Source organism: Macaca nemestrina, chromosome 6 (assembly GCF_043159975.1).
Source record: "Macaca nemestrina isolate mMacNem1 chromosome 6, mMacNem.hap1, whole genome shotgun sequence".
Lineage (NCBI taxonomy): Eukaryota > Metazoa > Chordata > Mammalia > Primates > Cercopithecidae > Macaca > Macaca nemestrina.
In genome coordinates this window covers 22,622,339-22,634,680 of record NC_092130.1, presented here as the reverse complement: position 1 = coordinate 22,634,680, position 12,342 = coordinate 22,622,339, and the positions used below count along the sequence as shown (strand labels likewise).

General features: G+C 45.3%; 1 protein-coding gene across 3 annotated transcripts in view; it reads left to right on the top strand.

Annotated features, from left to right (window-relative positions):
- The first annotated feature begins 1,252 nt into the window (after window positions 1–1,252).
- LOC105482361 (LSM11, U7 small nuclear RNA associated) overlaps window positions 1,253–12,342 on the top strand; it is a 34,624-nt gene continuing 23,534 nt past the window's right edge. For 2 of the 3 annotated variants that reach the window (XM_011742401.3, XM_071098149.1), the window contains exons 1-3: window positions 1,253–1,731; window positions 9,138–9,277; window positions 11,737–11,820. In XM_011742401.3, coding sequence (XP_011740703.2) covers window positions 1,284–1,731; window positions 9,138–9,277; window positions 11,737–11,820 — 672 coding nt within the window. In that variant the 5' untranslated portion in view covers window positions 1,253–1,283. The remainder of the gene's footprint in view (window positions 1,732–9,137; window positions 9,278–11,736; window positions 11,821–12,342) is intronic. The other variant, XM_011742402.2, reaches the window with a different exon arrangement.

Below are 12,342 nucleotides of genomic sequence, written 5' to 3'. Positions count from 1 at the left end.
TAAGCAGCTCTCTCCCTCAGCCTCCGGAGTATCCGGGATTACAGGTGCGTGCCACCATGCCCGGCTAATTTTTTGTATTTTTAGTAGAGATGGGGGGGGGGGGTATCACCATCTTGGCCAGGCTGGTCTTGAACTCCTGACCTCGTGATCCACCTGCCTCGGCCTCCCAAAGTGCTGGGATTACGGGCGTGAGCCACCGCGCCCGGCCTGCTTGATGGTTTTATCTTTGCAGTAGAATGCATTCATCCCAAGGTATACATCACAGTTGTATATTAATTTTCATCTTGCTGTCTAAGGTACTCTCCAGTACTCTCTTGGAGACATCCTCTCTAAGTCTTAAGGAAACTGAAATGTACACAAAGCAACTAGTACAGAGAACACTAGTTGATGGCAGTTCAAGAATGTGGTGATGGGCAAGTGATGTGTGGCCTGTAGGTGAGTGGAAACATTTTGGCTCTGATGGATGAGAAGGTTGTATCTGGGCCTTCTGTGTAGAGTAGACTGTCATTTTAAAATCAACCAAAAAATATTTTGCCGACCTGAGACTATAAAGTAGCAAGTGGTATGATCAGGTCTTGTGAATTTTCCATAGTTTCCTCCAAGAGCTGGATCCTCGTTTCTTCCAATTGCTTAGCAATGCTTAGAAAGACAGTGATATAATGAATTTGCTTTGATACTAAGCGCAAATTTGTTTATGCACAGTGTATAGGAAATGGAGGACAGACATTTACCCAGTATTGGCCGACATGCATCTATTATGAGCTCTGTAGGCAGTATCTCCCCATCCTGAGGTCAGTTCTATAAGGTAGGTACTATTTATGTCATATTTCAGATGAGAAAGACGCTAAATACTTTGAGCCCAAGGAGGCTATTCTTCCCACCCCATCAGTAGTACTCAGCATGGAAGCAAATTGAGACATTCATTGCCTTCCTCCAGACGTTTCCTGCAGCTCAAGCTAGGATGCGATCCCGAGCTTATTCCCGGGGAACCCAGAGTATTAACAAACACCCTAAGTGGTAATGATATAGATGGGGAAACTGCATTGGAGCAGGTCAAGCAGCAGCCGACAGCGTTAACCTGTCAGCCGTGGGCGGAGGCGGTGCGAGGCGCGGGCTGGTCGGAGCCGCGCACCACGCCCCCCGGCCGGGGTGGAACGAAGACAGGTGCTGCCCTCCGGCGGCCGCGTCGGCGCAGTGCAACCCCGCGCCGCGGCTGCGCAGTGCCGCCCTCTGGCGGCTCCGCTCCTTCTTCCCATCGGCCTCGGCTTGCGGGCCTTTCAAACATGGAGGAGCGGGAGCGGGGGGCGAGGTCGGCTCGCGCCGCGAGTCCCGCGCGCCCGCCCAGCCCGCGGCTGGATGTCAGCTCTGACAGCTTCGACCCGCTGCTGGCGCTGTACGCGCCCCGCCTGCCTCCCATCCCCTACCCCAATGCCCCCTGCTTCAACAACGTGGCGGAGTACGAGAGCTTCCTCAGGACCGGGGTCCGGGGCGGCGGGCGCGGGCGCGGGCGGGCTCGGGGCGCGGCCGCGGGCTCGGGGGTTCCCTCCGCGCCCGGGCCCTCAGGCAGGACTCGCCGCCGCCCGGACGCGCCCGCCCCGGACCCCGAGCGCATCCAGCGTCTCCGCCGTCTCATGGTGGCCAAAGAGGAAGGGGACGGAGCCGCAGGAGCGGGCCGGAGGGGTCCCGGTCGAAGCAGGAAGGCGCCACGCAACGTGCTCACGCGAATGCCCTGTGAGTCCGCGGTCCGGGCGGGAAGCGGGGCCGCCGCCGTCCGGAAGCTGGCGGCCGAGGGGGCGTCTGCGGGGCGGCGGTGGCCGGGCGCGGGTCTGCACGGATTGTGGGAGCGCCTTGGTGGAGATTTGCGGGGATCAGCAGCGACTGTGGGGTGGAACTGCTTGAGTAATGTGGGTAATGACGGCGTGGGGAGGGTCCCTCTGAGTAAGAAAAGGGGCTGTAGGAGCAACAGAGGGAGAGTGGTGAGGCTGTAGTGGTGATAAGAAGCCGTGGGAAAGGTCTGTAGAGGTAATCGGGGCCCATGGAAGGGTCAGAGGTGATGAGCCTGCGGAGAGGGTCTACAGGATTGATGGAGGACCTGGATAGGTGGCGGGGGCTACAGAGTTTGGGGGACATCAGAGGGACGTCTGCAGAGGTGATGAGAGGTCTTAGAGACCACAGTGAGAGGTAAGGTGGGGCGGAAAAGGAGACGTGAGGGGAGAGCACAGCCAATATTAGGGGAAGGAGAGTATTTGGTCAGTGGGATTTGAGGAGGATCGGATGGAGTGTGGGGAGATCTGTTCAGATAGCACAGGCGCATAATCCCATAACCCCTGTACATTGACAGCTCCTTCTTGAGTGCGATAAGCAGAAGGGCTGCAGGGTCTTGATACACATATGTTCACATTACTAAGTCACAAGTGCTGAAATGCAGCAGGCACAGAATGCCTCTAAAACACAGACGCTGTTTTACAGCCACTCTGCCTGGCTGGGTGCAGGACTGTGTCTGTCAGGCTCATATTACCATATGTGCAGATTATTTTAAGTTCTAAAGGTGTAAATGGCACAAGGGAATTTCTTGGAGCCTCCTAATAGATCCTTAGAGTAAAGCTGTAAACAGCAGAGGCTCTAATGTGTGAGTTAAGTCTTGTATAAATGGAATAAAAACAGCCTAGGGTTATCTCTTTTGTCATCTGGCAAGCAGTTCTGACATCTGCCCTGTGAACACAATGACCTACTTAGCTATTCAAAGCATCTGTATCCTGGTAATTCAATTGTTACCTTATTAAGTCACTGCCTTTTGGATGGAGAGGTGTGCCAAGCAAGGGACTGATTTTCTTCCTTCCTAGAAATTTGTTTATTAAGAGAGAAACATCCTGAAACGCTGTGTGCTGTTATGTGTGCCTTTGCTGGATGTCTTACCATGCCACAGCATCCCTGCCCAAGCTAGGATTTACCCCGGCTTGCTTGCCCGGCTGTAACACAAAGACAGTATGCATGTTCCCAAAACGAGAGCAGTTTGGGGGACCTTAATTTGCCTATGCAATTTGCCACCATTAGCTAGTTGAAATGCACTCTTAAGTCTCATTGCAACATTTATTTCTATTTTACCAGTTATTGCGTTGCTACCAAGATTATCAAGGGAAAGGAATATTACTGTGTATTGCTATGTGGTGGGTGGTTTTGGCTTTCCCTGTAGAGCACTTCACTGTAATGATATGACAGTGTGTGAAGACCAGCTTTGTCAACTTCTTGTGATTAAGTATACCCCTGGAATTAAGATCTCAGAGAATGTGTCCTACATACTGAAAATTTTCACCATGGCACTGCAGACAGTTGGGTGTACATGAGAGACAGGTGTTGACGTCACACAGAGTTGACCTTCAGAAAGCAAGAAAACAACAGAAACATGGGTGAGGATTGGATTTATTCAAGAAAGAGTTCCTACTTGAGGGTGAAGGGTGGGAGGGGGGTGAGAATCAGAAAACTACCTATCGGGTACTATGGTCACTACCTGGGCGACAAAATAATTTGTGTGCCAGACCCCAGTGACACACGATTTACACATGCAGCAAACTTTTCACGTACCTCCTGATCCAAAAACAAAAGTTGGAAGGGAAAAAGAAAAGAACTAGGTATATTTTATATGTATGCCACAGTTTTAATTTAAAAAACTATATATACATATATATATATGCCTACTCTAAACCCTGATTGGATACAGTTGCTCAGAAAAATCAAAATATAGATACCAGTAAGATAAAACTATTTGTGGACATATACAAATGCTTTCTGGAAAAAAATGGCTATGCATTTGAGAATGCTTAATTCTTTGCAAAATATTTACATAAAATGTAAGTTACATCAGGCCGTAACAGCAAACAGAAGGTTTGTTAGGTCATATCATCAATGAAACATAATGAAGAATACAGGAGGAGCTACATTTTGTTGCTGACTTTAAAATGCTGTATTTCATCAATTCAGATCCAAGTTACCCATCCAAATTCACAGACAGGACAGTGTGGAAGGAGTGCAAAATTAAGTGTAATGGTGTTTTAACCATAAAATGTTTCACTTTGTATCTCTGTCATAGAATCTCTTTGAAGTCCCTTGTGGAGCAGTCCTATTCTTTTCCTTGCAGTAATAAAATTTTAAAAGTAGCCAAGCACAGTGGCTCACACCTGTAATCCCAGCACTTTGGGAGGCTGAGGTGGGCGGATCACTTTAGGCCAGGAGTTCAAGACCAGCCTGGCCAACATGGTCAAACCCTGTCTCTACTAAAAATAGAAAAATTAGTTGGGCGTGGCAGCATCTGTCTCTAGTTCCAGCTGCTCAGGAGGATGAGGCACGAGAATCGCTTGAACCCTGGAGGTGGAAGCTGCAGTGAGCCGAGATCATAGGACATCATAGGGATGTCTACAGAGGTGATAAGAGGTCTCAAAAAAAAAGTAATAATAAAAGTATAGGAGGCTGTTGCAATACTGGGAATACTAAAGAAAAAAAGAAAAAGCATAGGAGGAAAGGTTTTTCATAATCATTAAGCCTAAGCCATCATTGATTCCACATTTTCTCCATGTAAAGAACTCAAGCACAAGCTCTACTTGCAAGTGGAATGTAATTGCTTTTCCTCCTTTTTAATATTGAGGCGCCTATAGAGAACGGTAAGACAAGACTAAAGAGCATTATCCTCTTTTCCACATAATTCTAGTGTCTATATTTCTCCTTAGTATCGCAGCACCATACCTGATCCACAGTGGTTCTGGTTTATAATTATGCTTCAAGCAAGCTTTTTCTAGGTATATCTGTCACTGTGAAACGAACTGGTGTATTCAAGCTAACATCTTGACATTATAAAGCTGTGAGAAAACGTGTTATCATTACTTTGTTTTAGCTACAAGTGTGTTGGTGTGCAGCATGTGCCGGTATGCACAAGTGTGTGTGGTCAATCCAAAATGCATGTGACATGCGGGATTTGACTTCTAGACCACTGTCTAGGTGAATGGCTTGTCTCCAGTTCCAAATTCAGTTCTCCTGCAGGGAGCCTACACACTCCTTTTACTCGCACACATCCTGCTGAGAAGGATTTCAAAACAAACCTGATTTATTGGGCCTCTGACATAATATCACGATTGGCAATTTGTTCGAGTCCTGTTGTTGTAGTTTACTTTGATTGCTGAAATAATTTCCCACAATATGGTGTCTTGATGTTTTCATTTTAATGAAGTGATATTCTTTGGATAACTTTGATTTCACTACCTGCAAATAAAGAGCAAGAAAATAAGCAAAATCAAGAACATCTGAGCCCTGCATACAGCAGTAAAGTGAACTCTCAAATTTGAACAGCATCTCTGTTACACAGAGGTTGCCAAAAGTGCATGAGTATGACTTACATAAAACCGAGAACAGGGGTACTTAGGCCTCAAAAAAGGCCAAGCTTAAAATTCAACCTTGTCACTTTTCTCAGCTCATTGCAGCTGTCTCCAGTGCAACTAAAGAATAGCCTCAGATGATTTCTGCACCACACTGCTGTGTGTGTGTGTGTGTGTGTGTGTGTGTTGGCCAGTTTGACATAGCATCACAATAGGGAAGACACTGGTGTGCCTTTGCCAGGTAACTGATTCAAACATTGTGCTTTAAATCTGTCATGGCACCCTTCTATAGAATGGCAACTAAAACTGTTTTCAGAGAAAAGAAAAAATATTTTTCTATTGCAGACTCATAAGGTGACTGTTACAGTTTGTGGTTTCATTTCTCTGGGCCCTTAATAGGTTATGGAATCTGGGGAGCTGCCTATGCCCTAATGAGCTAATAACTTTGTATATTTGGCGATATATATGTAGATACAGTTTTGTCCTTAAATTTTCTTTGAATAGGTGGTTGTGGAGGCTAAACCAACTCCATCTTGAATGCTAATCCACCATGTTGATTTCTGATTAAACCCAATTCTGGGAAGGCCTCTAAGATTTCCAATTTATCTGTTGTTCCTTGTGTAAGAGCATGTACTTACTGTAGCTCCTGTCCTTACGTGAGAACAACCTTGATGTTAACTTACTTCAATTGTCGTACACATCCCTTCTGAATCACCCTTTCCCTATAGCATATAAGCCCTGCGTCTGGGGGTCATGGCAGGGGGATCCATCATCTTGTTTTGCCGCCACCTGAGACACAGACGTGGCTTCTCTTCCTGCATTCCTACTAAATATTTCTAAGGAAAACAAGAGTTCCCGTAAGAGGTAAGTTTTAGGTCTTTAAAGAAGGGCATGATTGAGAACAGTTATTTTAAAATCAGGCTGTGATGGTATAATTTACATGTAGCAGGAGAAGGAAGAGTGGAGCTGAAAATGACCTGGATCTGGAAGGGTGTGGCAGTAGAGAACGGGATTGGAAGAGTAACTTTCTCCAAAGATAAGGCATGTGCCTCTTTGGCATATTTTGTCATAGAAACCTGACACATCCATTTGGAGCTTGCCAGAGACGGCTGGAAAGAGAGTGTGCACTCTGATTCAGAATGGGGAGCTCACTTTTGCCTTGGCGGTTTGCTCTGATAGGTGGTGCTAGTGTTGTACTTTTGATCACACACAAGGAGAGCAATGCTTCCTGAAATTACACCTTATTAAATCTTTGGAAGAAAAAAATTAAAGCTACACATTTGAGAAAGACCAATTGAAAGACCTGAATTTGCCATCTATTTAATTAGAATAAGAGACTGTTGCTAAGATACTTGATTGCCCTTTCTCTCTGTTTTGGAGGTGTGGGAAAGAAGTAATGTCCCTGTTTGTTTCCAAGTTAGAAAAAAAATAGTCTTTCCATTCTTTGTGTAAACACATACATCTGTAGGGCAGTGGGCAGTATATATGTATGTGTAGAAAAGGAAATAATGCAGGCATGTGATCAGTTTCTAAGAAATTGAATTATTGGGACTTAGTCCTGAAATAACTCTACAAGTTAACTATCTTAACCTCATTTTATGAATGAGGAAATTTGGACCTTAAAGAAAAAGTTATTCACCAGGGTCACGCAACTAGTTATAATGACCTGAAAGTTGTTTACAATGCTTGATTTAATACGGCCTATAACACATATGCACACACACACACACCCCCTTAGCTAGCAAATGTACAAAGGACTTTAAAATACTGCTAGAAGAGAGGTAAATGGTGATGGTCAGACCAAAATTCTCATGGGTCTTTTCCAAGGTCACTGTTTCATGTTGCTTCCAACTCTGACTTATTCCCAAACCTGTAATCTGAGATAAACTCCTCCTGCTAGTCTGCTAAGTCATTTTCTTCTAAGAATCTTTTATTAATTTATCACAGCTGTGGTTTATAAGCCAATCTATGACAGAGGGATAAGATGGCTTCAGGAGGAACCAATTTAGTTATCCAAACTGAAGTGCAGGGCTGTTGTTCTCCTTTATGCCACTAGAAGCAAAGCAGGAGAGATTTTTCATTTGTTTACTGTCAATGCCAAATCTCTATATATCCAGACTTCTAAGACCTGACCAAAAACAAATAAACTTTCTACAGAATTTTGCCTTGCAAACTTGGGAAAGACTGAGACTGTGTATGCACGAGAAAGAGAGATTGGGGGGCGTAGTGCATGCCTGTAGTCCCACCTACTCAGTAGGCTGAGGTAGAGGAAGCGCTTGAGCCGAGGAGGTCAAGGCTGCAGTGAGCCGTGATTGTGCCATTGCACTCCAGCCTGGGTGACATAGTGAGACCCTGTCTCAGGAAAAAAAGAAGAATGTATGGTTTTCTTTGGGGAGGTTTTATATACCATAGCCAGCATATTGTGAGAGCTGAGTTAACATGAAATAATAAAAATAAAATTCATCTTTGCTCCCACGCTCTGAGAAGAGAATCCTTCATAATAAAAGCTGAAATTTATAGTCCCAGTATTCTTCCCATAAATCCTTATCCTGCTCTTTTCATGTGATGCTTATTAGTAGTGTCATAGGAGCCAGATACTCAGCAGGTGCCTTTTACACCGTCAGGGCTTGGGCTACAACCAGTGCTTTTCCTCCCAGAAACACTAGTGACTCCAGAGAGCTTGTGCGTGGAGTAGCTTTGGTGGTGTCAAAGGCCTTTCTTTCTGACAGGATTGCACGTGTTTAAGGGCAGAGTGCAGTTTGTTTCCTTTGAACATGTAAACAAAGCTTTTGGTTTTTTGGAAGACTCAAGCTGGGTATGTGATTCATGAATTGTCTTAAGGCACACAATTGAGAAGGATCTTGCTGTTGATACATACATTTTGTGTGTGTGTTTTTCTCGAGACGGAGTCTTGCTCTGTCTCCCAGGCTGGAGTGCATTGGCACGATCTCGGCTCACTGCAACCTCCACCTCCTGGGTTCAAGCCTCCTGAGTAGCTGGGATTACGGGCGTGGGCCACCACTCCCAGCTAATTTTTTGTATTTTTAGTAGAAACGGGGTTTCACCATGTTGGCCAGGCTGGTGTCAAACTCCTGACCTTGTGATCTGCCCGCCTCAGCCTCCCAAAGTGCTGGGATTACAAGTGTGAGCCACCGTGCCCGGCCATTTTTTTTTTTTTTTTTTTTTTAATGACAGTGTTACTCTGCTGCCCAGGCTGGAGTGCAGGGGGAGGATCTCGGCTCACTGCAACCTCCACCTCTGGGTTCAAGCCATTCTCCTGCCTCAGCCTCCTGAGTAGCTGGGATTATGGGTATGGGCCACCATGCCTGGCTAATTGTTGTATTTTTAGTAGAGCCGGGGTTTCACCATGTTGGCCAGGCTGATCTTGAACTCCTGACCTCAGGTGATCCGCCCACCTCGGCCTCCCAAAGTGCTGGGATTACAGGTGTGAGCCACTGCACCCGGCCCACCCAAGAAGTTTTTAAGTGATAGTTCATCTTAGAGTCAGCGACATCGTAGAATAAAAGATATACTGGTAGTGAAACATTTGGCTGATATCAATACATATGGTTTATCCTCATTCTGTTGGAATCTAGTCTCGTGTCAGTGTGTGTTGACCGCACGAGCCATGTTGCCCATTGGACCTTCCTGTTCCAATAGTGAGATTGTCACTCTACCATGGGCCTCATGTTGCTGGCTGAAGTTGGGTGGTCTTGGCTTAATTCTGGGAATGAGGGCAGATGTTAAGACTGTCCTGATCTTCTCTTGTTTCAGTGCACGAAGGCAGCCCTCTGGGTGAACTCCATCGCTGTATCCGCGAGGGGGTGAAGGTGAATGTTCACATCCGCACTTTCAAGGGACTTCGGGGCGTCTGTACAGGCTTCCTTGTTGCATTTGACAAGTTCTGGAATATGGTAATTAAGCCTTTCTCACAGGGCGGGAGAGCCTCCCACAGATTACATCTTCTATATATTTAAAGGACCTGAGTAACTACATTAAGCAAAACCCAAAAAATAACTTGTCGGAAGAACTAGAATTTTTGCATGCTTTTGGGCAACAACAAAAAAAGGTCTTTTTATTGCTTACTTCTCCTTAAGGCAGTGGCTCTTAACCAAGGTGATTTTGTTCTTCCTTCCCTCCCGGGAACATTTGTCAATGTTTGGAGACATTTTATTGTCACCACTGTAGGAGGGGATACTACTGGCATCTAATAGGTAGAGGCCAGGGTTGCTGCTAAACAGTCTGCAGTACACAAGATAGTCCCTCAACAACAAATAATTATCCAGTCTGAAAAGTCATTAGTGCCAAGGTTGAGAAACCCAGCCATAAGGACCAGTTATTTTATTGGTTTAGTAACTTTTAGTTGATCTTCTACCAACCATTCTTTCATTAATTTAAAAACATTTATTGACTTCCCACTTTGGCTGAACCCCATGCTAGGTGCAAAAGTTTCAGAAAGGAACTTGCACTCTGCAGTACATGGGAAGGTAAATAAGGATAGAGGTGAAGCAGACATCAGTAAACAAAGCATTTTGCATGATGTCTTTTTGGTTTTTTTTGAGACAGAGTTTCGCTCTTGTCGCCCAGGCTGGAGTGCAATGGCGCAATCTCAGCTCACTGCAACCTCCGCCTCTTGAGTAGCTGGGATTACAGGCGCCTGCCACCATGCCCAGCAGATTTTTGTATTTTTAGTAGAGATGGGGTTTCACCATGTTGGCCAGGCTGGTCTTGAACTCCAGACCTCAGGTGATCTGCCTGCCTCAGCCTCCCAAAGTGCTGGGATTACAGACATGAGCCATTGTGCCCGGCTGCATGGTGGTTTTATAATGAGGGAGTGTGCCACACTTCCTAGCCTTCTAGAGGCTTACTGTCTTTTTTTCTAGACATTTGTAGGAGAGAAGCGATATGTAATAGCACAACTATAATTTGAGGTGGTTAAGAACCACCAGGCCACGTGCCCTGGCTCACGCCTGTAATCCCAGCACTTTGGAAGGCCGAGGCAGGCAGATCACCTGAGGTCAGGAGTTCGAGACCAGCCTGGTCAACATAGGGAAACCCCATCTCTACTAAAAATACAAAATTAGCCAGGCTTGGTGGCACGCATCTGTAATCCCAGCTACTCAGGAGGCTGAGGCAGGAGAATCGCTTGAAGCTGGGAGGTGGAGGTTGCCGTGAGCCAAGATCGTGCCACTGCACTCCAGCCTGGGTGACAGAGCAAGACTCTGTCAAAAAAAAAAAAAAAAAAAAGAATCACCAGAGCTTTCTGGTGTTTCTTTTCCATTTGGTCTTCTGTCTCCAACTTTCCTTTTCCCTGTGCTTCATCCCCATCCATGCATCCTCCTGGAAAAGAACAGTAGCTGCTGACATATATTGAGTTCCTGCTGTGTGCCAGATACTATACTGAGGGCTTCATATGTTACCTCAATGAATGAGTTGTTCCATTTCACAAATGAAGAAATTGAGTCTAGAGAGATTGGAATATTGCGCACAGATCACACCGTTAGTAAGTGGAAGTGTCAAACTTTTTCCTCGGTCGTTCTAACTCCTAAAACCATGTTTTCAACCATTATGGAATTTGAATCCTAGCTTCACCACTTCGTAACTGTGTGACTGTAAGCAAGATAATTTCTCTGAGCCTCAGTTTTCTCATTTCCAAAATGTAGGGGAAAAAGTTTTATTATGATAGTTTTACCTTTGAAGGAAAGAATTGAAGAGAATGTATTAGGCGATAGTGGTGATTATAACAGTACTGTCAACTTGTATTTGTAGGGTGATTTACACTTTTCAAAGGAATTAGTCTTATACATCTCATTTGGTCCTAACAGCTGTCCTGTGAGGTTGCTCTCGGTGATGAGAACTCACCAGCAAGTCTGTGTGTAACCCTGGTTAATTTCTGTTAATTGCTTTCATAAGACATAGAAACTGAAGAGGGTAAAGAAGCAGTAGTGTTCCTCAAAGTGGGGTCCGAAGCCATCCTGCATCAGAATCACCTGGGGCTTCTGGCTGAAACAAAAGGTTCCTGGGCTTCATCCCAGACCTACCAAAATAGAATCTCCAGCAGAATAGCTTTGGGTTTGTATTTTAATAAACCTCCTAGATATTCTTGCACACTGAAATTTAAGACCTTCTACCATGCAGTCATAAAGACCCTTACCATCCGTAGGTGAAACCCATCTTATATGGTGATAGCAGCTTAAAAATACTACACAGAAGGTACCAGGTGTCACCATTTTCTTCTGCCTAGGAGCTGAGTCACCTGTTAAGTGTAGTTCTGCTCTGAATAGATGTTATTCTGCCTTTTTTTCCCTGAAAAAGCTATACAAAAAAATTTTTAATTCTGTCTAATGTTTTTCCTTTTGGACTGTTCCTCTAGGCACTTACTGATGTGGACGAGACCTACCGAAAACCTGTCCTAGGCAAAGCATATGAACGGGATTCTTCACTGACTCTCACTAGGGTAGGCAGTTTCCCCCTGACCTCCTGAGTAGCCATCATGCTTTCCAGCTTAGGAATTGAGATCCCTGAGTCCAGTGACTAGGATTTCCTAGAGAGAAATCTCTGTTGCTATAAACCAGCTGTGCCTATACCAAGGTCTTCCTTAGTTTCTCTTTTCATGCTTCCAGTGAATCTGAAGTGAGTCTGTGCTTGTAACCTGCATATTGTTTGAGGAGCAAGTTGTCTCTTACAACACTTGAAAGTCTTTGAGCTTTATACCACAGAAATAAGCCTTTTCTCTTGACATACGTATTATCTGCACTATAGTTAGAAATAGGAAGTTTATGGCCAGGCGTGGTGGCTCATACCTGTAATCCCAGCACTTTGGGAGGCTGAGGCGGGTGAATCATGAGGTCAGGAGATCAAGACCATCCTGGCTAACACAGTGAAACCCCGTCTCTACTAAAAATACAAAAATTAGTCGGGCAGGGTGGCAGGCGCCTGTAATCCCAGCTACTCGGGAGGCTGAGGCAGGAGAATCGCT